This window comes from Labeo rohita, chromosome 15, assembly GCF_022985175.1.
Source record: "Labeo rohita strain BAU-BD-2019 chromosome 15, IGBB_LRoh.1.0, whole genome shotgun sequence".
Taxonomy (NCBI): domain Eukaryota; kingdom Metazoa; phylum Chordata; class Actinopteri; order Cypriniformes; family Cyprinidae; genus Labeo; species Labeo rohita.
In genome coordinates, this window is record NC_066883.1 from 28846457 (window position 1) to 28873702 (window position 27246).

Here is a 27246-nt window from a genome sequence, read left to right on the forward strand (position 1 = left end):
TTGGCGATACTGACTGTGTGCATGTTTCATATGGGTTACATAATATGAGAATATTTATTTTTTATTTGAATTGGTTCATCTAAAAGTAGACTTTTCGCTCTCTATAGATACATTTTTCATGTCTGTAAGGCAAGTATACACAGAGTTTAGAAGTTCACAGAGTCAGAGATGGCAGAAATCACATCCAGTTTGCTTTCATTATTTTACAAAAGTGCAACGTATTGTTGTTATTCCAAGTGCATACAAATAAACATAGTATTTTAAGGCGCACTGGCACCTCCATCTGTCATACAGTGAGTGCGCTACTATTCAGCTTCCACACTCTGCAAAGACACTTGAATAGCATACATTTTTCTAGGTTAACATTAGACTGAGCGGCCATGTAAAGTTGCTACTACTTACATATTTTAGATGAAAACCCATATTTGAAGTCGATGAATGATAGGTGAGCATTTGGATCTCCTGCCCGATGTATATTACCACACAGACAGCCATTAACGATCTATCCGTCACGGACTGCGTGACTTCGCCTTGCCACTTCCTGTGGATTTTTTTTTCTGTGACTAAGCGACTAATAAAATTTTGGTCAAACAAGCCTCTTCTCCTCGACTAACGGTTAGTCGATTATTAGGGGGCAGCCCTAGTAATTTGTTCACTTACTTTTTAAAATTTGTACTCCCATTAATGTCATTATATTGTACATTCAGACTGATTCACAAATGAGCACAAACACAAGAAGCGGGATTTACTGCATGAACCAATTTTCATGAACCATCTCTCATGTGACTTTCCATCGTTCATTCTTAATTACTCCTCACCAAACTCACTGCACGCTTTAGCGGGTCTGTTAAAACTCACTGGGCTCAGGAGAGGCAATGTCTGGTGTCACTGTTGGACAATGTTTTTTTTAGAAAAACTAGTGATTAATACACTTTTTATTGTTATATTTTGTAATATTGCCGTTGTTTTATTTTTGTACTACAAATCCATTATTTTGAGGAGACACTGCCTCCATTGACGCCTTGGAGGAAACACCCCTGATAACAGATAAAATCTATAGCAAAAACATATCAATACCATCATCTTATTTCAGATGGATGGGAAACATAAAGTAGCTGCAGTAGTTCTGCAGTGCACCCAAAATAGAAATAAGTTGCACTGAATCCAGTGTAGATTCCGCTATTGATTATGAGCAATCTAGTTTTGACATTTTGTGTGAATGTTAAACGTTGAAAAGATTCATTATCATCACACAACAACTTAAGTATCCTGACGGTACCATACTGACTCCAAAATTAAAGCCAAGTGTAAACCCAACCTCGGGGGCAACAATCAAAATTGGACAGAGCTCCATCTCTATTCTCACAGGAGGTTTGGTTTCTAAACTTTGCAGACAGTTACTCAGTCGCGAACAGTTTGGGCTGCTAGCGTCGTGATCCACGTCCTCAGCCCGCTCGGCTCGTGAGCCAATAATTCCTCTACAGCCTCATAATGGGCTGACAAGTCAATCACACTCAGACTCTTCAGCTTTACACCGTTCGCCCTAATGACACCCTCCTGGAGAGCTGTCACTGGGCACGACTGCCTCATCCCACTCCTTCAGACAGAGCACCGCCAACAGATTATTGAGAAACTGGTGACGATTGGAGGGAAAGTTACTCTTTTGCTCTTAGCAGGAGGCCAGAGTGCTGAGCTGATCACTTGCTGGCTGTTTTGACAGTACTTAAAAGCATATTCTGATACCTTAAAAATGATAATACATAATCAGATTGGCATGAAATAGATAACTAAAATATCTATAGACAGATCTGTACATATACACATATTTCTAACAGAAATAGATCTATGATACATCACAATGACCTTTACAAGGCAAGGCCAGTGCTGAGGCAGTGGTCTGCAAAGACCAAATGGCCAGTGAACTTTGATTTGCTCTTTTAATGCTGTTATTCAGCTGTTTTAAGCTGCATGGGATCATTACAGAGAGACTTGTGGGTAATGAATAAGTTTAGGGTGAAGCGATGCAGAATGAACTCATGGCCACTGCAACAGTACTAAAGGAAAAAAAAAAAATTCTTTCTTAAATAATACATATACAATATATATATATATATATATATATATTTTTTTCCTTTCTTTCTTAAATAATACATATACACATTTAATATATATATATATATATATGTGTGTGTGTGTGTGTGTGTGTGTGTAGTCAGTTAATTAAGATTTGATATTTACATCTTTGATTATATATATATAGTGATTTTTATATTTTTAAATGTGGAAGTATAAAATAAAAGCATGAAATTAAAGTTTAGTGAGTTGGATAGTTAACTGGTTAAAACCTAAAATTCATTTTAGCTACAGGTAATACAAAGCTAGACTTTTATGATGAAAATGCTGCTCATACATAATAAAAATCACCTCCTGCTCCACAAGAAAACAGAAAAAAATCCCTATTTTCTCTCGTAACAGCTTGCTGACCATTAAACGTGTTTAACATGATCCACACAGACACCCGTAGTGGTTCCGCAAGGCCTGTATTTGCTAACATATCTAGCGTTTCCCTGTACAGCCGTTCGCTTGCCGCGCATATCGCCTGCACCTCATGTTGTTGGATGCTGTTCCCCAGCCTGGGGTAGTAAAAAGCCCTGCCTTTACATAAAAGACTACATTTTAAATAGCTTTTGTCATTAATGCTTTATTAATTGCCTGGGGCGAAGCTAACCCGTCACCGAGTGTGCTGGAAAAGTATGACACTTTTAGGTCAGCTCGAGTGCGCTTGCTGAGCTGCAGCGCTGGGGCTGAAATGGAACGGAGGCAACGGGGAACAACCATTACGCTGATGAAGTGACGCCTCTCTGAAATATGTGCATGCTGAACGATGTTTTACTTTAAATGTTTATGAAGAAAAACGCTAATTTCCCACATATAAAAATGAAAAAAGATGCAGCTTGGAAGCTACAGGAACTAAATATTGCTGCAAATCAACAATGCAATCCTATTTGGGTTTTTTTGGGGGAACTGGATGATAACAGTTTTGGTTGATTGCTTGGACTAAAAAGAAACAAACTATTCTGTTTATTCAGATCCTCACAGCTGCAGCTAGTAATATTGGATGCACATTCTATAGAATTGGTTGAAATTTAAAAAATATATTTTTCCCCCAAAAAATTGTATTTATGCAAATAATATAATATCCAAGGTACACACTTCTAGTAATTGTGCAGTTAACTCTCATATTGTATTTTCATAAAGTTTTGGAATATTTGTCCTCTCCCCAAATTTGTCACTTCCGAAACACAGATAATTAGAAGGTTTATATTGACCTATTAAGATTTTGCTTACATCTAGATTGTAAATATATATTTTTTTTGCACACTTTATTTTTGACAAAACGTCCCATGTTTCGGTAGTGACAGTAATGCTTTGGTAGTGACCACATCACATTACAGAATTTGAACTCACATACTAAAACACTAAAACATAGTAAAAATACAAAAATGCATAACTGTACTAAAATTGTATTTATTTCCCCCAAATATGAGGATTATGTGTTCCCTTTTGTCACTACCGTAACAATGACGACATATTTCAGTTGTGGCTGTTTCAGTAGTGACAATTTTAGATGTTTTTGAACCTAGCTCAAAGATGCTAATCAGCACATGGTTAGCTAGCACAGTTGTGAACAGTGGTACACATATAAAAACTAAATGTTATGGAATAACTCCCAAAAAAGTGTGGTTAATTGCAGAAAAAAGGTGTTCGGTAGTGACGTACCTTAAAATGACACACAGACTTTTTAGACTTTTGAACACACTCAAAATGTTGAGACCTATCTACTCACACCTTGTAGCTATGAGAGAGGAATATTTCCTGATCATAAATGTATGGATTTAGTTAAAATCAGTCTCGGCATATAGTCTAAAACAGTGGTCTCCAACCTTTTTTTGGAGGTAGGGGGTGTATATTTTAGACAGTTATTGTCTATTTTATTATATATTATAGTCAGTTGTTATGGGCACAGTTATCGGCATATGTTGAAGTAGATTCGTCTCTTGTCGTCTCTGAGAGAATAGGCACCGTTGATGCAGCATTCGAAAACTACGTCAATTTTTTTTATACTTTCGCTTTCTGTATAGTGAATTGACTGAAGTTAAGACATTCACTGGCATAACACTGCGCAAAGTTTTTACATTTCTTGTGTGATATCCATTGACTCGCCTTCGTGGTTTAAAACAGAAATATTTCCAATATCGTGACGTAACCGCAAACCCCCATGTGTATGAATCTTAAATGCGGGGAGACATGAAAGAGGAATCAACTCGGTATGCTGCGCTGTTTAAAACGCATCTCTATGCTTGTGCGCGCTTTGGGTGTGTGCAAGATTAGAGCGTAAGTAACGAATCGAGTCCTGTTTCTGTTTTTTTGTGTTATTCTTCAACGGCCCGGTAGTGGGTTGCAACACGGTGGTTGGGGACCTCTGATCTAAAACAGGGGCCCCAAACTTGTTCCTGGAGGGCCGGTGTCCTGCAGAGTTAACCTCCAACTATTCTCAACACACCTGCCTGGAAGTTTCAAGTATACCTAGTAAGACCTTGATTAGCTGGTTCAGGTGTGTTTGATTAGGGTCGGAGCTAAACTCTGCCGGGACACCGGCCCTCCAGGACCGGATCTGGTGACCCCTGGTCTAAAACATACACTGTTTCCGTACATAAAGTTTAATAATTTACAAAATATCAAATAAATATATATTTTTGGAACTTCACTTTTTAAAAGAATCAAAAAGATACTTTTAAAAACAATGGAAAAAAATACAAAAATTATTTCAATATTATTTTCATAAGTTGAAATTTAGGGGTTAGGGTTCGGGACGGCCACCTCCCAATTGAAAGTACCCAATAAATTATGATTTTACATATATTAAGATTACTAATATTTTAAGATAATCGAAGGATCTTAATAAACATCTAAGATTTGAATACTCAAATGCTTTTTAAAAGTGTTTTTGGTAGCGGGACAGCAGTTTGCACCAATTCTGCAGAATGGCCCGTATCATCATAACAGTCAGGCGCTAATGACTACTTTCCGAGCCCATTTAGACATTACGGTGTACAAAAACTGATATTACCTTCACATCTGCAGTATCGCGCTGGCAGTGCCTCCACGAGCGGGCGATGCCGGAGAAAGTGCGGTTTGGGTGATCAAACTTGTTGCCGTTGGCGTTCAGGAAGAATGTAGTGAAAGGTTCCTGCAATTGAGCAGACAAAAACAACACTGTCACTTTTATTCACCTAAATAAGCTCAAAAACATCTGTACTAATGTGTGAGGAGGCATCACATGATTCTGGCTGCTAATTAGACGCTGTTTTGCAAAGCGATAATGCTATTCAGCAGCCCCAAACATAAGTAGAATAAGAAAGTAAATTCATCTATATTCATTTCTATGGTAATTGGATTCAATCTCGTGATGTGAGTCCTTCTCCATCGCTCTGGGAAACGTTCCGTTTGCACAAACATCTCAATGTAGGGACTCATCTGTCAGATTATGAAGAGTTTGTGGAAGGTTTTTTTTGTCCTCTCATTTTCTGTAACAGTGCCCGAGGCGGAGTTAATTATATGGCCTGTTGGCTGAGGAGCTCAGCTCCGGCTCTAATTGGCAGATTCAGGGTCATCAGTCTGGGCTGGCAGTACGAGGAGTTGACATGGAGATGCTGGATCAGCCAGAGGAAAAGATGATGGTGTCTACAGTCTCAGTCAAGCCTGGTGTGAGAGCTGCCAAGGGAAACCTTCCAGATCATCATCACCAACGCAACAGGCCGTCTTGGAATAGCCAATTACTAAGTTTTCATTATGCATACTCCTCATTAAAAGAGGTCTGATATTACAACAACGAATAAAATAATGAGCTTTAATAGCTTTTCAATCAAATTACATACAAAAATTGCTTTGTACACAAACTACACTTGGTTTAGATTGCATTTATCATAGCATCTGACACTAAAACAAATATGCAGATCTAATCAAAACACTCCGCATGACTGATTTGAGCTCTGGCATTAAATGTTTATGCAGTGAAAAAATTAAATTATGTAACAAAACACAACAGAGTGTTACAATGTTTACCATTGTAGACTAGTAAAATCTAGTTGTATGATGTAACAAATGTGGAAAAAACGAAAGCATCCGGAGATACTCAAACCCAATCTCCTCTCAACCTTAGGAACAACTTCATTTCCTCCGCTGAGACTCAGGGCAAGTGAGGACGTTAGCAGGAGACAATGATGGACATGTTTCCCAGCGCTCCACGTGCCGTCTGAAAGGCATAAAGCTGTCACGTACCAGCCTGTAAATCATTACGCAAAGGTTTTTGACTTCTTTTTCACATATGCCTGTTTACCAGCCTGTGAAATCCACTCACCGGCTCTCTGTAGCGGAACATCAAGCTCGCGGATTGAGATGTTGGGGTTGATTCGCGTGCGCGGCGAAAGGACGCGCTAACGTGCGTTTTGACTGACGGTGATTTGATCCACTAACTGGGTTCGGGGTTATCGAATTGAAATGTTTTATGTATACACAGACTCTTGACAGTATCATTTCCAAAGTACAGGCATGACATGTTTCAAAAAATATTCCATTTTTGGACAGATTTTGCATGGTGTTCAATGCAAGTCTTCAAATCCAGTAAAAAGGGGAATTTGCACTGAAACCACTGGAATATTCATACTTCCTCCCATAAAAAAACCTGACCTGCACGATGTGATTTAACATTCAGAGAAGACATAATACGAGCCAGAAGCAGCTCAGCTCGGTTAACTATCCAGTAGAACTAGGTACTTCCCAGATGTTGAAGGTATCAAATTCCTTGCATCCATCCAATCAATGGGACTTACGATTCGGACAAGCCAGTGGAGGGTGGAGGCTGCTGTGGAATAGTGGGTTGTGTAGTGGCAGGGTGGAGTTTCCTCGTCCCATGATTCATAGCGATCGGCGTAGAATACAGCACGCTTTGGGTTCAGCGCTCCGATTGGCTGAGGATACAAACAGATGTAAAAAAAAAAATCAGGAAGTTTGTCCATCTTGACATGCATTTTTTTTTTAAACGTAAGCAATATTAAGCACATTTTCTTTTTTCAAACTCTACTGATTGATTTGAATTGCATAATAGGTGCGCAAGAATGACAACAAACCATTCCCCACAAACTGTTACGTTGACAGAAGCCATGTTGTTCTCATTCCGTGCACTTTCTGTACACGAACGATAACCAAACGTCACATAAAAAAGACTTATAGCGCACATTACATCGGTGGAGCTGAGAGCTTTGCGTGCATTGGTGTGTGCGTGTGTGTTTCTTCATGAATGTTTGATGGAGAAGGCTGAGCAGAACTCCTTGAGGAGAAACTAGTGGATTTTTCTTGAGGTTTGTCTGTCACGCAGTATTACTATCCCATGTAATCTTAGTTTGAGGTACTCTAAGCCTGGGCCTGCTGGTGCACAGAATTTAGAAATGCAGGACATATAAACAAGTACACATAAGTAAACATTATACAGTAAACTTCAATGTTTCAGCATGGTGTGCCAGATCTGTTATGTGTTATTATTATGCTCGTATGTTTTTTAAAAAGTACAGTTCACATTAAAAAAAGACTTTTTACTCAGCCTCATGTTTTTCCAAATCGGTTTATTTATTCCATGGTACAATAGGGGGAAAAAAAAGAAGAATTGTACTACTTTTTTTTTTTTTTTGTTGCAAGAGTCAGACTGGTTTTGACTGAAAACCAATTTCTGCCACTGAATAAAAAAAAAGATTATTGTGACTTTTTATCTCACAATTCTGACTTTTGGCAATTGTGAGTTTACATCTAGCAATTCTGGCTTTTTTTCTCTCAGAACAATTGCGAGAAAGTCAGAATTGCAACATATATACTCGCAATTGCAAGAAATAAAATCAGAATATAGAGATATAAAGTCACAACTGCAAGAAATAAAGTCAGATTTCAAGATATAAACTGGCAATTGCAAGAAAAAAATCAGAATTTTGTGATATAAACAAAATTCTGACCTATTTTTAGAATTGTGAAATTTAAACTTGCAACTGCAAGTTATAAAGTTATAATTGTCAGATATGAACTCACAATTCTGACTTTAATTTGCAGAACTGCGTGACAAATTCACAATTCGCAATTTTTTTTTCTTAGAATTGCGTGATATAAAGTTGCAATTGCGAAAAATAAAGTCCGAATTGTGTGATGTAAACTCACAATTTGTAATTTTTTTCGTAGAATTGTGATGTAAATGCACAATTGTGAGAAATAAAGTCAAGATTGCAGAATATAAACTGAACTGTGAGAAATAAAGTCAGAAATAAAGTCAGAATTGCTCACAATTCGAAATTCTTTTTTAGAATTGCGGAATATAAACTCGCAACTGCAAGAAATAAAGTCAGAATTGCATGACAAACTCACAATTCGTAATTCTTTTTTCTTTTTTTGCAGGATATAAACTCATTGTGAGAAATAAAGTCAGAATTCTGGAATATAAACTCACAATTCGTAATTGTTTTTCTTAGAATTGCATGATATAAACTTGCAATTGCGAGAAATAAAGTCAAAATTGTGTGATATAAACACAACTGTGAGAAATAAAGTCAGAATTGCGGGATATAAACTCACAATTCAAAATTCTTTTTTCTTAGAATTGCAGAATATAAACTCGCAATTGCGAGAAATAAAGTCAGAATTGCGTGACAAACAATTCGTAATTCTTTTTAGTTAGAATTGTGTGATATAAATTCGCAACTACGAGAAATAAAGTCAGAATTCCAGGATAAAAACTCACAATTGTGAGAAATAAAGTCAAGATTGCGGGATCGAAAAAATTGCAATTGCAAGAAATAAAGTCAGAATTACAGGATATAAACTCACAATTCTCAGAATTCACAATTCTGACTTTTTCTTAGAAATTATGTAATATTAACTCGCAATTGCAAGAAATAAAGTCAGAATTGCGAGATATATGACTTTATAACACAATTGTGAGTTTATATCTCAAAATTCTAAAAAAAAAAAAAAAAACTTAAAGAGGTCAGAATTTAAAGTTTGTAACATGGAATTCTAAAAAAAAAAAGAATTGTGAGATGTGAACTCGCAACTGTGAGGAAAAAGTCCGAAATGTAAGATAAAAAGACGCAACTACCTTTTTTATTTTTCTCTTCAGTGGCAAAAAGGTGCTTCCATAGTTTATTTATTCCATGGCACAAAATGCTTAAAATTTTCAGTGAATAGCTAATTTTTAAGTTAAATTGAGTAAATAATATCTATTTCAATTTTTGAGTGAACTAATACTTAATTACATATCCTTAATACTAACAGTACTGATATTTTAGACAGAAGAATGTTGCTTGCTCGCTTGTGAAAATCCATCTATACTGGAGTTATCTGCCTGCATGTCTGTGTTTCTATGTGTTTATGTGTGTCTAAGGCAATCTGAAGGGCCTCAGCTAAAGACAGCGAGTAATCTAGCCTGGCTTAACCCTGTCTGACCTGATTTACACCCTGTACGTCCACACTGCTCTGCCTTGACCATCCTTCTGCTGTTAAACCTCTCTAGAAAATCCTGCACAATGTCTAGAGTAAACAGTCATACTGGCATTCAGAGGCCTGGAATTCTCTCTCCCTCTCGTTCACACACATACGGATGTTGATAAACCTGTCATCATACAACGTAAACAATTTGTAACAGTCTCTCTTCTCTAAATCCAGTAATGGCTGAAAGTCAAACTTAGACAGTGGATGTATCCAACTACATCATAAGCGCTATTCGGACTGTAATTGCTTCTCTGGGTAACATCTGTACAAGAACATCTGCATGGCTCCCCAATGATAAAAACAACTTTACATTAGCTCATTGTATGTAAACACATGAAATATTAGTCCTATAGCAGTTACCAGCAGTCCAAAAAAAACAAAACTATCCATCTTTCTATCTATCTATGCATCCATCCATCCATCATCGTTCTGTCTTTCATTCTCTATCTATCTATCTATCTATCTATCTATCTATCTATCTATCTATCTATCTATCTATCTATCTATCTATTGTTTTGTCATTCTGGCTTTCATTGTCTATCCATCTATCCATCTATCATTTTGTCGTTCTGGCTTTCATTGTCTATCTATCTATCTATCTATCAATGGTTTTGTCGTTCTGGCTTTCATTGTGTATCTATCTATCTATCTATCTATCTATCTATCTATCTATCTATCTACTATCTATCTATCTATCTATCTATCTATCTATCTATCGTTTTGTCATTCTGGCCTTTATTATCTATCTATCTATCTATCTATCTATCTATCTATCTATCTATCTATCTATCATTGTTTTGTCGTTCTGGCTTTCATTATCTATCTATCTATCTATCTATTGATCATTTTGTCTTTCTGGCTTTCATTGTCTATCTATCTATCAATGGTTTTGTCGTTCTGGCTTTCATTGTGTATCTATCTATCTATCTATCTATCTATCTATCTATCTATCTATCTATCAATGGTTTTGTCGTTCTGGCTTTCATTGTCTATCTATCTATCTATCTATCTATCTATCTATCTATCTATCTATATATTGATCGTTTTGTCGTTCTGGCTTTCATTGTGTATCTATCTATCTATCTATCTATCTATCTATCTATCAATGGTTTTGTCGTTCTGGCTTTCATTGTCTATCTATCTATCTATCTATCTATCTATCTATCTATCTATCTATCTATCTATCTATATATTGATCGTTTTGTCGTTCTGGCTTTCATTGTCTATCTATCTATCTATCTATCTATTGATCGTTTTGTCGTTCTAGATTTCATTGTCTATCTAACCATCTATCTATTGATCATTTTGTCTTTCTGGCTTTCATTGTCTATCTATCTTTCTTTCTATCTATCTATGTATCTATCTATCTATCTATCAATGGTTTTGTCGTTCTGGCTTTCATTATCTATCTATCTATCTATCTATTGATCATTTTGTCTTTCTGGCTTTCATTATCTATCTATCTATCTATCTATTGATCATTTTGTCTTTCTGGCTTTCATTGTCTATCTATCTATCTATCTATCAATGGTTTTGTCGTTCTGGCTTTCATTGTGTATCTATCTATCTATCTATCTATCTATCTATCTATATATTGATCGTTTTGTCGTTCTGGCTTTCATTGTCTATCTATCTATCTATCTATCTATATATTGATCGTTTTGTCGTTCTGGCTTTCATTGTCTATCTATCTATCTATCTATCTATTGATCGTTTTGTCGTTCTAGCTTTCATTGTCTATCTATCTATCTATCTATTGATCATTTTGTCTTTCTGGCTTTCATTGTCTATCTATCTTTCTTTCTATCTATCTATCTATCTATCTATCTATCAATGGTTTTGTCGTTCTGGCTTTCATTATCTATCTATCTATCTATCTATTGATCATTTTGTCTTTCTGGCTTTCATTGTCTATCTATCTATCTATCCATACAATATTCTATCGTTCTATCTATCGATCGATTGTTTTGTCGTTCTGGCTTTCATTGTCTATCTATCTATCTATCTATCTATCTATCTATCTATCTATCTATCTATCTATGCTGTAAACTACAAAAATATAACACACAGTAAAATTTAGACACACACTCACACACACACACACACACACACATCTAACATCTACTGCCCTTAGAAAATACAAAGAAATTACAACATTTCAAAATTATAATCATTACTATTAATGACCAAAATATTTTATTTTACCACAAGGGAAATTGGCTCTAGCATAAGACCTTGTTGCAAACGAAGACTGCGACCAAGTAAAATATTTCTTTAAATGAGCTCATGAAGGTCAGTCGAGCTTTTCAGATCCCTAATTTTTAACAAAATAAGCAGTCATCACTCAATTAAGAAACTTTTAGATTGCAACAAATTGGCCTCCATAGCTTTTCAATTAACAGGCGACGCAGGTACTTGGGCAGTCAATATTAATATACTACGTGTTATTGACGAGGAGGACAGCGCCAGCCCTAGAGGGAGATCAATACTCCCCGAGATCTCGAGTGTGAGCGTGGGAGAGCGTTTGGTTGTTTAGAGCAGTGTGGGAAATTTGTCTAGACCCAAAGCATGGCATAAATAACAGAGCAATGTCATAACAAATAGCTCTAAGAGCATAGATATATCTGGCATTTTTGAATAGAAAGGAAACAACACTGCATGGTTTAATGCAGAGGATAATGACCACAAACAAATTCGTCATTTGCTGTTTTTCCAGAAAGATCTAAGCATACTTGGATCACGCTTTTGGCAAAGCAACTTCAAAACCGTTCCTCAACCCCGCTGCCTTTCATTCCCTTGCTTTTTAATGACCATCCACGCCGATGTTAGCACGGTTGGGGCGAATGAAAGAGAAGTTTATGGAGATCTGCTGAGATTTATGAGCTGATAATGACCTGCCATGTGACGTCTAGGCTGACCGTGATTGGGTGAGCAGCCACAGGAAGTCTAGCACACTGTAAAAACCTTCTGAGTGGGACCGGCGCTGGCTGCAAGATGAGTCCATCTCATAGCAGCAAAAAGACCCACTTAACCAGGGAAATATTGTGCTTGGCATGACATGGAGTGTTTGCCCGGTTCAGCACAGCAGCTGTGGAACAGACAGGCAACACAAATGTTTTCCAGCGCTGAGTCAAATAGCAGCAAAACTGTCCATCTTTGTTGTTGGTTGTGTAGATATAGTTGTTTTAAAACTGCACTGTGACGACTTCTGGAGCAGCTAACACTCTGAAAACAAATCCACATTCAGTTTTTTTTGTACATTCTGTACATAAAATTTGTTTTGTGTAACTTTTACTATTTTAACAAGCGACAAAGCTGCTACTGTCCTTTTTTGGGAAACACGGGGGAAAAAAAACATCTATGCTAACCGCACTAGCCATCTAGCAATTTACTATTTCCTATTCAAAGTTCAATGACATGCTCAGTGCACTTAACAGGGTGAACAAAGAACCATGTAATTGTCTTACGCAAGAGCCTGTAGGGAATCGGTCTTAAATAAAAAACAGGGCTTGGTGTAAATTTAAGCCTTTCCAGACTCCCGTTCCCCGAGTTATCTGGGGAAACACCCTGCACCAGATGCTAATAGTGAGAGCAGGGCAGCCGATAAAGAACTCAACCCCCAAAAAAGCAAGTTACACAAATCTTCTGTCAAAAATTATTTAACAAAAAAAAGAAACTCCTAGGACTGCAAAGAGAATTCTGGAACTTGGCAAAACATACTTAAACATCATGATGTGACACATAAAAAAATGTATCAGAAGTTGTAATACTTCACACATTTTTATTAAACAAAAATACAATACTTGTAGTAATATTATAATAATATATATATTTATAATATATATATATATATATATATATATATATATATATACACTGCCATTCAAAAGTTTGGGATCAGTAAGATTTTTAATGTTTTTTAAAGGAGTCTTTAGAAAATAGAAACCTTTTGTAACAATATACAGTGCCGTTTAACAGTCAGTAAATTTTTATTCCTTCTTTTTTTAAAGAAATTAATACTTCTACTGAGCAAGGATGTGTTAAATTGCTAAAAAGTGATTTCAAAGACTTATTAGAAAAGATTTATATTTTGAATAAATGCTGTTTTTTTTTTTTTTTTTTTTTTTTTTTTTTTTTTTTTTACTTTTTATTCATCAAAGAATCCAGTTTTCCAAAAAAAAAAAAAATAATAAATAAAATTTAGCAGCACAACTGTTTTTAAATTTAGAGCAAGAACTGGCAACCCAACTGTAAAAGTCTTCTATAAATTAATTAATTAAATAAATAAATACATACATAAATACAGTATAAATACATTTAGAGAGAACTGGCAACCAAATATAAAAATAAACTTTAATATTTACACAAAAAATAATAATATTTATGCAAAAGTTATGTGAAAATTTTAAATACCACATTTTAGTCTGATACATGGGAATTTCTCCCGGTGTGGGGAAAAAGTCTCCTCCAATTTAACATAAAGGACCAAAAAATAATTACATAAATAAATAAATAAATAAATAAATAAATAAATAGACATGTTGAAATAATAATAATTTGCATCACAGAAATAAATTACATTTTAAAGTATATTAAAATAGAACACTGATCTTTTAAATTGCAAATATACTTCACTTTTTTTCTGTATTTTTTATCAAATAAATAGAACTTTGATGAGCATAAGAGATATCTTTAAAAAAAACATAAAAACAGCAGTGTATATATACATAAGAAACAGCAAATATTTAATTCTACGGCTGTGTGATATCTGAAAATTTCCTCAGAAGCTCATTTTTACTCATTAATTATAATTAGGACACATACATCTGTGGGCACAAAATAAAGGTGGCCAATGCATATATCACATCACACATATTACTCAAGTATTTAATGAAGAATATGAGCATATCCCTTGTGGCCTAATTTAATCAAACCCTCAGAGACACCTGTGTAGGGACAATATCTATTCAATAAGCTAATTAGCTGCAAATTAAAAAGCTATTTGCTGTATAAGAGACAATGAGATTTTATTCAGTCTCTATAAAAGAAAAGCATTTGACTTCGGGTTAAGCTATATATAATGACTGTCACATTTTTTAAAAGAAGATGCAAAGATTTATTCTACTAATGAGCTGGAATGATATAAACGCAGGCTTTGAGTCTAACATTGCACATTAAGTTTAAGATAATCGCACTGGATGTGTATGTCGTTTCTTCTTTATGAATGCAACCGTTGCCCGTGCTTACGGAAATTAAAACAAGTACCATGAGACAATTTATAAATACGCTGTCATTACAGTTTACCCGTACTCTAATCACAAAGCTACAGCAGTATGGGCAGCAGCTAAAATGAACTTTGTCAAAAAAAGTCTTCTGGTATAAAATAGCAAAAAACTGCTTCTGACAGGTCTGCTTTGTGAAGCTCTTGAAACGTAATGACAGCTAACCACAAAACAACATTTAAAACAAGTCCTCCTCTCACTCGGTTTACCTCATTTTGCTGCATACAAACTACAGCCTCAAGAACAATTATCATTCAGTGGACTACTCTCTCATGTTCAAAAGATAAGCCAGTCATTTATATCCATAGCATCGTGCCATAGTGCCGTCATTTGGTGCAATCTGCACTACCTCCCCCTGGAGACACTCATTCTGTATTTCATATATCAGAGAAAACTGCATTAAGGATGTGTGTGCCGGCAGTGCGCTGTCAGGAGGAGTAGCACTTGTTTTCACTGGCCTCGTCAGCCTGCGAGAGCACAATGTGCAGCTTCGGTCTAATGCAATCAAGCTCCCGCAAGTCAAAACAAAGCAGATGCGGCTCTGAAAAAGACTTGCCGAGCACCGAGGAAGCGGATGAGGATGGTGGCAGAGAGAAGAAAAAACAGATATGGCATCTTGAGAGCGAATGCAGCAGGGTCTTTAGCAAGCCCGCTCGGCGTTACCCATAATGCACTTCTCTGCGGAGAGCTGGTAAACAGCTGGAAGGCAGGGTGTAAGAAAACGTCTTCTCCAATGATTGTTGATTTAAAGTTTGAACATAAAGGACCAAAAATGCAATCAGAATAATATTTAACATATAAATAAATACATACATAAATTTGGAGCGAGAACTGGCAACCCAACTACCTGAAATTCTACACTTGTGTAAAAATTTATACTATATTTATGTAAATGTTATATAATAAGTCTTTTATAAATAAATAAATACATAAACAAATAAATAAACAAATACATTATGAATAGAGAGAACTGGCAACCCAAACTGAACTTCTATATTTACGCAAAAATGTACACTATTTTTATGTAAAAGTTATGTGAAATTTTTTAATAAATTTTTGACTGATAAAGGGAATTTCGACCCTTTATAAGGTGTGGGAAAAAGTCTCCTCCAATTCTTTTTATGTTAATTTTCAACATAAAGGATCAAAAATACAATTAGAATGTGAATATTACAATTATTCACAAGCAAGCATTGGGCATTAAATTTCATGCATTAAACAAGTAAATTAATTTAGATATAAAGAACTGACAACCCAATGTAAAACTGAACTGTTAATAAAATAATATTATTTTTACATAAAATGTATGTAAAAATTTTAAATAACTGATGTAAATTTTTGTCTGATATATGGGAATTTTTAAAAGGTGTAATATAAAGTCTCCTGAAATTCTTTTTATTTTAATTTTCAACATAAAGAACCAAAAATGTAATTAATGTAAATAAATTTAAAAAAAAAAATAAATTAATAAGCAAGCATTGGGAATTATATTTTATGCATTAAACAAGTAAATTAATTTAGACAGAAGGAACTGGCAACCCAATGTATAACTGATATATACATATATATATATATATATATATATTTACTTATATATTTACATATTAAGTTAAATTATAAACAACTTATGAAAATATTTGACTATATATATATATATATATATATATATATGACTTAAGAAAACGCCTTTTATAAATAAATAAACTCTTTAAACAAATGCATTATAAATATGTTTAGAGAGAGAACTGGCAACCCAACGTAACAGAAATTCTACATTTATGAAAAAATGTATATTATTTTTATATAAAAGTTATGTGAAAACTTTAAATAACTTTACATTTGAAATTTTTGTCTGATACATGGGAATTTCTTCAGGTTTAAGAAAAAGTCTCCTCCAATTCTTTTTATTTTAATTGTCTACATAAAGGACCAAAAATGTAATTAGACACGTTTAATTAAAAAATAAATACATAAATAAATAAAATAAAATAAGCAAGCATTAGGCATTATATTTTATGTATTAAACAAGTAAATTCATTTAGACAGAAAGAACTGGCAACCCAACGTATAACTGAACTTTTATATTTACATATTATAAGTTGTAGAAAGAACTGGCAACCCAATGAATAACTGAACTTCCATAATTTACATATTATAAGTTATAATGTGCAAACATGATAAACAACTCGTGAGAACTATTTGACTGATACATGGGGATTCATATTTGGCGAGATAATTGTGTGAACGCAAGTCCAGTCAACTAGAATTATGTTCGCTTGAACAATCAGACATTCATAACAAGAGATTTGCACAACTCAGGTAATTATGTTTGCTGTCAGTTCTCCGCTCTACCTCGCTAGCCCACTCGAAAAGATCCGTTAGAGACACTTCATCTAATTTCCTGTCAAAGCTGCACAAAAGAACTGGAATAACTCGGTATCGCAGCAGAGAGTTGGCGCGGGTGTAGCGTATGAGGGCTTCGCATTAGCACGCGCCAATTAATAGCTGCGAGCGAGACGGCTTCCCTTTTCTATCAGCCACCTGTCCGTCAAAAAGGAAATAATCATTAGATTCTAATAAATCTGTCCGCCATGTCAATGTAGCTGCCATGCAAAAATGTGCTAGTCTTAGCCCCGGGGTGCCCAGAGACCTGTTTTTCGTTATTCGCTGTACAGCTGAATGCACACACTGTTGGTGAAATAACTTCAGGTGTGTATTGTAGGTGGGGTTGAGAGGGGAATTATGGTACATATCAAGCGGGATATTTCGGCAGTTCTCCACAATGCTGCCTATCAGGACAGCGCTGCAGGGCATTCTCACCAGTATGACTGGCAGCTGTTTCCTGCCGGACAGGTCACGTGATCACGGCTCACGGAACGCCGGTACATGGTTTGCGTGTCTGGGGCTCAGGGAGTTGTGTGAGAATGGCAGGTGAGAATTTGAGGGTGTGTTCAGAAGAACCGGCAGCCCAACTTGTATGTTTTCCAAAACACGTCTGCAATGCGAGACGGCAATATGTGCTTTTTGGGTTTATTGAGGACACATATTGAGGACCAAGTTTGCATGTGTGTACATTACAGTACAATGTTGAGATCTGTTGAATAGACAAATGGATGGATGGATGAATGGCTGGATGGATGGATAGATAGATAGATAGACAGACAGATAGACAGACAGACAGATGTTAGACGGACAGACGGACGGAGGGATGGACGGACAGACAGAACGATAGATAGAATGACAGAATGATAGATAGATAGATAGATAGATAGATAGATAGATAGATAGATAGATAGATAGAACGGTAGAACGATAGATAGAACAACCAAACGATAGACAGATAGATAGATAGACAGATAGAATGGTAGAATGATAGATAGAACAACCGAACGATAGACAGATAGATAGACAGATAGAATGGTAGAATGATAGATAGAACAACCGAACGATAGATAGATAGATAGATAGATAGATAGATGGACAGACGGATAGATAGATAGATAGACAGATAGATAGAACGACAGATAGAACGATAAAACGATACAACGATACAACGATACAACGATAAAACGATAGATAGATAGATAGATAGATAGATAGATAGATAGATGGACAGACGGATAGATAGATAGATAGACAGATAGATAGAACGACAGATAGAACGATAAAACGATACAACCATACAACGATAAAACGATAGATAGATAGATAGATAGATAGACAGACAGACAGACAGACAGATGATAGACAGACGGACAGATGGACGGACGGACGGACAAAACGTTAGATAGAACGACAGAATGATAGATAGATAGATAGATAGATAGATAGATAGATAGATAGATAGATAGATAGATAGATAGATAGATAGATGGATGGATGGATGGATGGACAGACGGATAGATAGATAGATAGATAGATAGATAGATAGATAGATAGATAGATAGAACGACAGAATGATAGAAGGATGATAGACAGATAATGACAGACTGTTATTCCAGTTCAAACTCTAACTCAACTTCCTGTAGTATGCGTCCAATTCAATTAAAATACACACGTGAATTCAAAGGAAGCCGATTCTTCAGTTCTGAATTAGGCCCAACCCTACTGTTAATCTGTAGCATGGTTGAACACACATTTTGGCTACATTGGGGTGAAAAAGAAGAGGAACTGAACAAAGCATATTCACCACAAAGCCAAAAAAGCCGCCTACCTCATTATCTACAATAACACACACTCCCCTCCTACGCACATTCACCCCGAGGCTGCACACCCCTCCATACATTATTGAACAAAGGCAGGGGTCTTCACAGCAAGGGACTCAGGAGGGAGGTTAAAGCCCCGTTTTTGTTTCAGCAGCGCTGAACCTTCAGAGGTTAGAGCCCCAGGTTGGCCAAGGACATGCGTCAGGACGGCCGCAGGCCTGTGAACTCCTGCTAATGAAGGCAGCTCAAGCTGGTAAACAGCACAGGGTGGATGTCACAAGCATACATTACAATACATCACTGTCTTCCTCAGGCCAGGGGGCTTCCTCTGCCCACCTGGTGCCACACTGACATATTCAGGGACCACAGCACTGTAGGAGAAGAGATTTCAAACAGATATTGCTGATGCTGAATGAAGAAAGGGCAAGTGTTATAACTAAGGTTAAACAATCTTGCACAGCCAATAACTATCAGTCTTCTTCACTAACTTATTCTGACCACAAGCCGTCCACTTAGTCTCCAAAAATGGCTGTTGAGAAAACAGCAAAATTATAGCGAAATAGTCTTTTAGCCTGCAGATTCAGAAATGATTTGGAAATGAGGATGAGAGTGGGTGTGGAAGAGAGAGAGGTAGAAAGATATGCTCAGACAGGAATGTGGTTGTTTTCAGGTCAGTGAGCTTGTGAGATGTAAACGTAAGCAAATGAGCGCATGAGACAGAGAGAACGTGACAACCTGATGAAGGTATAGAGTAGCTGGAGAGAAGTGGAAACAGAAATGCAAATGATTTACCTCTAAAACATACAAACCTAAAACATTGAACTCTGTGAATGTGTTTGCTGTATTTCAAGGGAAAGTTCACCCAAAAATGAAAATTCTGTCAATAATTATTCACCCTCATGTCGTTCCAAATCGTAAGACCTTCGTTTATCTTCGGAACACAAATTAAGATATTTTTGATGAAATCTCAGAGCTTTCTGACCTTCAATAGAAGGTCAACTACCACGTTCAAGGCCCAGAAAGGTAGTAAGGACATTGTTAAAATAGTCCATTTGACATCAGCAGTTCAAACTTAATTTTATAAAGCTATGAGATGAGACGTGGTACTTTTGCGAATGTGCACATCGAAGACTCGCAGCAGCGAGCGCAAGTGCCTTCACAGCTGGTGGTAGAGATCTGCGTTCGTACTCACACAATAGGCTAAAGCTTGCAAAGCTCCAGGAAAAGTAATTACCATGAATGTGTCGGAGGGAAATAAGGACATACTAGTGTTTTCTGAGCCAGTTTCGCAAAGATGACGATCCTGACTCGCTATCTGCTCATTGGACGCGCCTTCAGAGAGAAATCCATCTTTACGGATTTTATAATTAAAGAGTTTTTGTTTTCAATTCGAATTTTTTAGTTTTAAAGTAGCAAAGTAAAAATTTAAAGCTTTCTATAGACATATTTATCCTGACTATAAGGCAAGTATTCGCTGAGTTTCGTTTCATTTTTGTGCAGCGCTCCTGTTCAACGCCGAGACATCAGAAAGCGCTTCTTGTTTATTTTCTTTATTTTTACAAAAGCACAACATTTTGTTGATATTGTGAGTGCACGCAAATAAAATTAGACCCTTTACAGTTCCGGATGATATATTACGCTTACCTTTATGAGCAAAGATTACGGCGTATTTCAATTTTTTTGCGATTGCGCTGGCGCCTCCATGTCCTGCAAAGCACATTTAGCTTCCACTCTCCAACAAATGATTGTATGCACATAAAAGCGTGCATTTATCTAAGTTAAACGTTTAAAAACAAAAATGAGGTGCTTGAAGATTTCATTTTAGGCAAGTCGTGATGATTTGAGAATGCAAAATTGATCAAAGATAGGCTGTGATCAACTCACTGCCTGCCTCTGGCTGCTTGGTCGTTACTTTAAAAAGCAAAAACCTTAATTTAACAAACAAAAAATGTTCCAAACATATTTCTAAATTAACTTTATAAAGAAACGAAATGAAATATAACCACGTTCCTATTAAAAACAACATTGAGCTATTTTAATGGATGCAACAGTGTAATGGGAAAGCGAGAGAAAAGACTCGGGGTCCAGTCGGACTCGGGCCGGTAATTTGGATGAGCCGCCGGACAAGGGTTGGGCGAGGTTGTTACGAACTTCTGCAACAAATGTTTGTTTAATATATACTGTTATTTTGGCTACTTTCTTATTTAACTGTATAATGTCTTTGATATTAACTTTAGTGTTTTGTAGACTGAAATAAACATTACCACCGCGGTGGAAAAAAATATTTGTATGCTTTACCTTTGAAAGATCCCTAAAGTTGCCAGGAACTGTGAGGTCCAACTCTTCCGACTCATAGTTTGTGAGAACCCATGGGAAAACAGGATACTGGTTCAGATCATTATATGTCCTTCCTGAAAGAATAAAGGTGGTATCTGAAATTACTAGAAGGCAGGTGGGCAACCAGCAATGTTGACTCATTATCATTTTGGTCCAAGTTATTTTTGCAGTGCTCATGACTACTGGTTATTGTGCTTGTCTCTTGATGAAAAGTGTGTGAGAAGACTTACTAGGACACCATAAATTCATAACTTGAAAACATGATTGACGACATCACTGCCTCGTTTATAAAAAGGAAGAAGCGTGTTGCGTGTAATGACAAACATCGCATCCCACTGCGTGCTGAAGGGGATAAAAACAACTCAGGTTTCCATGATAACATGTACAGTAATAGAGTTTTCAACAAGATGAAGAGGCAGATGTTGGTGTGGTTGTCTGTCACCGAGCCTAATGGCTGTATTACAGCAGTGCAGGGTTAGAAAAGGTTTCGTGGTACTACTTTCTTGGTTGAAGTTTCCTGAAAGTGAAAATTGCGCGGTGAAGTTGTGGCGTGGGTGTAATTAAAGGCATGCAAATTCTTCTAGAAGATGACACTGTACCCTTGACACCCCTCCCTGTGGCACAGTCAGGCCTCTCCTCTGATTGGCCAGAGAGTTGTGGTAACCATGGAGACCTATATGAAGTATCCATGACAGAGCACATATGCGGCAATGCAATAGACGCCAGATGTGGCTTTGTCTCTTTCTCCTTCCATTTCTCTCTCTTCATCTTCCCTTATCTCTCGCTCTCTCTCTCTCTCTTTCTGCGTCTGTTTCCTTGCTGCTAGGAATATGGATTTCAGATGGCAAGAACTGTCACAGGAGAACCAATCACTAGAAGAGAGCTATAAAATGGCTTGCCTCTTTTCTAAATGCTCTATAATTTCTCTCAGATGACAGAGTTTTCACTGGATATGATGTGTAAGACTCATAAAAGGCTATGGATGCTAACTTATTAAGTGGACACAAGTGGCAATCTATCTGTCTATCTATCTGTTTATCTATCTATCCATCCATCCAATTTGTATAATATGTAACTGTGATGTAATTTATTCATTATAAATAAATTTATATTTTTATTAAATCAGTTTGTATTTAAATTTGTGTGTCCTCTCTCTAGTATAAAATTCATTTGGAAATTATTTGTTTAATTCTAATTTATATTTTTTGTTTATTATCTCTTTCTCTATGAAATAAGTTAGGAAACATAAATTAGTTTAAGTAATTTACTGCATATAATTAATTTATAAATAATTTATTTAAAAAATTAAATAATTTTAATTTTGAAATCTCAATCTTAAATATATATTTTTAATTTAATTCTATTTCTTTTTTTATTTCTTTCTCTCTGTCTCTCTACATAATCAATCAAGAAACATTAAAAATACATTTGAATAATGAATTAAAATATTAAAAACTAGAAAATGTACGTTTATTTGTATATATGTATATAATATGTATAAAACTTTAAGAAACAAATTATATATATATATATAGTTAAATTACTTTAATGACATTTATTAAATTATTATTACATTATATAAATTATTAGTTAAATACAGTTTAATTTCAATGAAATAAAAATTACATTTCATTTCTATTTAATTGTAATATGGCTGTAATTTAATTTCTATTTAATTTTAATTTCATTTATATGTAATTGGGAAATTATGAATAAATATGATTCATAAAGATGAATTTTAGTGCTGTCAAATTGATTAATAGTGATAATTTATAGAATATTGAATAAATTCATTTATAGATAATTTATTTAAATAATTAAAATAATTTCAATCTATTTTTTATTTAATACTATTTATTTTTTATTTATTCTCTCTCTTTCTCTGTCTGTCTCTCTATATAATCAATCAAGAAACATTAAAAAAATACATCTGAATATTGAATTAAAATATATAAGTATATTTATTTTTTTTTATATATGTATAAAACTTTAAGAAACAAATTAATAAATTTAATTATTCAATATATGCACGTATATATATATATATATATATATATACACACACATATATATAGTTAAATTAGTTCAAGTACACTTATTCATTTTTATTACATTATATAAATTATTAATTCAATTATAATTGTATTAGTTATTAAATTAGTTAAAATTACAATATAATATAACTCATTATATTAGTTGTAAAAATTAATATATTTAAATATTGAATAAACTTAAAAGTATAATCATGCACGCATACTGTATATATAAACCAATTTCTGTGTGGATAGATTCTGCACCAACCTTTTATATATATATATCTATATATCTATATCTGTATCTACATATATATATATATATATATATATTGATAGATAGATAGATAGATAGAATTTTCCACAAAGAAAGCTGCAGCCAAAAATTAAACCTGAAGCTGTTGAATGCACAAAGAAACTAAAAAAGGATTTTCGGAAAATGCCTGATCTATAAAATCTGATATATAGCCCTGTGATATTGCAAAGGTGCTGGCGTGATTTGTGCTCACTGCGTGAACAGAAAAGTTTCCAGATCGTCTGGCTACCGCTGTGATCTGGAGATGTAAGGACGCCACTGAGGCTTAGCCGTGCTGATATATAGATCCTCTTAAAGAAGAGATACACTGGGGCTATTTCATCTTTACAGTGCGATTACTCAGACAAGGACTGGAAGCCTGGTATTTCCTGTGGAACTCGGGGAGGGCACAAATTAAACCTGATCCTGACCTTAGTAAAAATCCTTGAGGTGATACTAACCCACAGGGGCATCTCAGTTCAGATAACTGCCTGAGAATGAGAGCATGTGTGCGGAGGGTGTGGAGACTTTGACGATCTGGGTTTGGTTCTGGGTTCTTCAGGCCTGTCATGATGGTTGGAGATGATATCGTGTGTGGGCTAATTACCAGAGCCATCACAAATGACTGTCATTAATCTTCCATTTAAACAGCCTCTTACAGAGTAAAGATAAAACATCTCCATGATTTATAAAGCCCTCAAGTGGTTTAATACAATACGAGCAGTTTAGTTTTAATGCTGTTAATTAAACAAACATGGCATTAATTACTCTGTTGTTATTATTACGATAAACATAATATTATTACTGATCACTTTAAGTAATAATGCTAGCTTGTGGGAAAATAAAGGTTCTTTTTTCATTAAGAATAACTCATTAATTTATTTACATTTTTTATTTCTTCTCTCTCTCCCTCTCTAAATATATAACAAAGAAATATATTTTTATTCATTAATAATTAATTCTAATTTACATTTATATTTTTATCTCACCCCATAAAAAGCAATAATAATAATAATAATAATAATAATATTACTGATGATTTTAAGTAAAAATGCTATTGAAACATTTAATTGCAATTAATCACATCCAAAATAAAAGTTTATCTTTACGTACTTTATTTGTTTACTGTATATATTTATTATGTATATATACACATACATTTTATATGTATATACATTTCTACTTGTATATAATTTAGATAATATACAAATATTTTATATATAAATCTAAAATATTTTTCATAAATATATACACATCTATGTGTGTGTATTTATATTTATATTTATATGTATATTTATATATATATATATATGCACAATACACACATATATACAGTATGTAAACATAAACTTTTATTTTCGATGCGCTTAATCATTTGACAGCCCTAAAAATAATATGAAATGAAATAACATAATATAATATAATATAATATAATATAATATGAAATAAAATAAAATAAAATAAAATAGAATTTAAAAATAAAATGTAAAAATAAAATAAAATAAAATTAAAATAATTGGGAAGCACAGTCTTTTAGTTTTTAGATACATACACTGACACCAAATCCTTCCCGAACCCTTAGCATAATGATCTTGAGATAGGCCAGGTCTAGGATGAGGTAGACTTGATTAACCAGGTTAATGCCACATGGTGAAGTGGGGCCGAGCAGAGGAAAAAGGTTGCGATGAGGGGAGGTTGAGCTGACAGGACCGAGGCCCGGGTGGAAGATGTTAATATCACCGCAATAGTGTTTAATTAGGAGCGGACCGGCTTCACATTAACACCCCTCTCCCTCTCCTGTCGGTGGGCCCGGGCTTCACTGACACCTCTGTCAGCACAGGTCATTACCACTCCTGCCTTTAATGAATTTTACCCCGTTCCAACTCTGCCTTACATCTAATTAGCTGACAATAATGTTTCGAACTCACGCCGGAGCTAAATATAAATATGCATGAATATGCAGCGCGAGCAGGGATGACACATTTCAGTGTCAAGAGGAGGTGTGTGTGCGCGCCAGAGTTCTCACTAGTTCACATCAGAGACTTTGCAACAGAATATTTCAACTCTGCACACACTCACGGAGACACACTAATTATCCCAAAGAGTCCACGGCTCTCGCTTTTGCGCAACAATAGAGCGTCTGAGTGTAAAGAGAAAATATAGCTTCTAAATAAATAATGAGACAGTAGATTTCTGTCAGAGAGTCTTTTTGTTTGAAACAGAGAAATGGATAATGCCATTTAAATAATAAAATAAAATAAAATAAAATAAAATAAAACAAAACTGACCTGCAATGGTATTGAGAAACATCAGGTACTCAAAGTTGGAGATCTCCCGTCTTTGCCAGCGCTGAGTCATATTAGAGGACTTGAAGAGCTGACGTGGGGTGGCCAAAGAAATCCGCCTGCAGAAAAAAAACTGTACCAATAAGTAGGGCTCAAGTCCAGCTCGACATTTGCTTTCATTTACTTTGATTATTGTGGACTTGGCTTGTTCCGCAGATGGATTATAACTCAAAATATGACATTGTAACATTTAGCTTCCAAAAAAAGACAAAAGAGTACACCAGCTCACACACGCAAGGCTGTCACGCTCTTTACTGTGGTGTGTAATGAATGCATCAGTTCCAGCAAAAGAGATTCTTTGCAGATGACCATAATGCGCCTTTGCTCTTGAAGTATACGCAGCACACATGCTAAAAATATGAGAACAACAGAGAAATTCTGGTGCAGAGCCTGAATCGGACCTCTCTCAGGGATTCTCATCCACGTGCAGGACTTCACTGTCTTTTCTTGTGTCATGTTTTTATCTTCTGTGTTTTTTGAATAAATATGTGAACCTTCCTTGCACTTATTCTGACTAAGAACAAAAGAATAAAGTAAAATCCTTATTATTAGATATGATACCAGAAATACATTCCTGAATACAACCAAGCACCAAATGACAGATTTTCAAAATTAAATGCATTCACACATAATGAGTTGTAGTGTGGCATAATAAAATGTACGTTAAGTCATCAGATCTGCATAATATCTGCTAAATTAACTATTTATTCATGCAGCGGAACAGTAAAGTTTCTTGTAGTGCTATATATATCCAGATCATCAAACATAGTCACAAATCAAAGTGCATTACAGTACAATTTGTTTGCTGTAAGTATATAAATAATAAAAAATATTTATATTATGAAAAGTATATATATACACAAGCCAAGTTACCGGCCATAAATATTTTTTTATCAGCCATGAAACTGTTTGTGTTGTATGTATTTTATTAAAAACAGCTAACTGCAATGTATTATTATTATTATTATCAAATTACAAAAATCAAACAAATCAGTAATAAAATATCACTATAATAAATAAACAAATTATAGTTGTACTGTTGTTATATAAATAATAATTATTATTAATTACATCAGTTATTATAGTGATATTTTATTACTGGTTTTATTTAAAATTTTGAATAATAATAATAATAATAATAATAATATATTGGCCAACTAA

The 27246-nt window shown here is 34.9% G+C and overlaps 1 protein-coding gene across 3 annotated transcripts in view; it reads right to left on the reverse strand.

Moving 5' to 3' along the window:
- Positions 1-27246, reverse strand: part of nbeab (neurobeachin b) — a 366342-nt gene that overhangs the window by 44653 nt on the left and 294443 nt on the right. For all 3 annotated transcript variants that reach the window (XM_051129640.1, XM_051129642.1, XM_051129641.1), the window contains 4 exons: positions 26029-26144; positions 21374-21486; positions 6894-7031; positions 5132-5251 (listed from right to left, as the gene is read on the reverse strand). In XM_051129640.1, coding sequence (XP_050985597.1) covers positions 5132-5251; positions 6894-7031; positions 21374-21486; positions 26029-26144 — 487 coding nt within the window. The remainder of the gene's footprint in view (positions 1-5131; positions 5252-6893; positions 7032-21373; positions 21487-26028; positions 26145-27246) is intronic.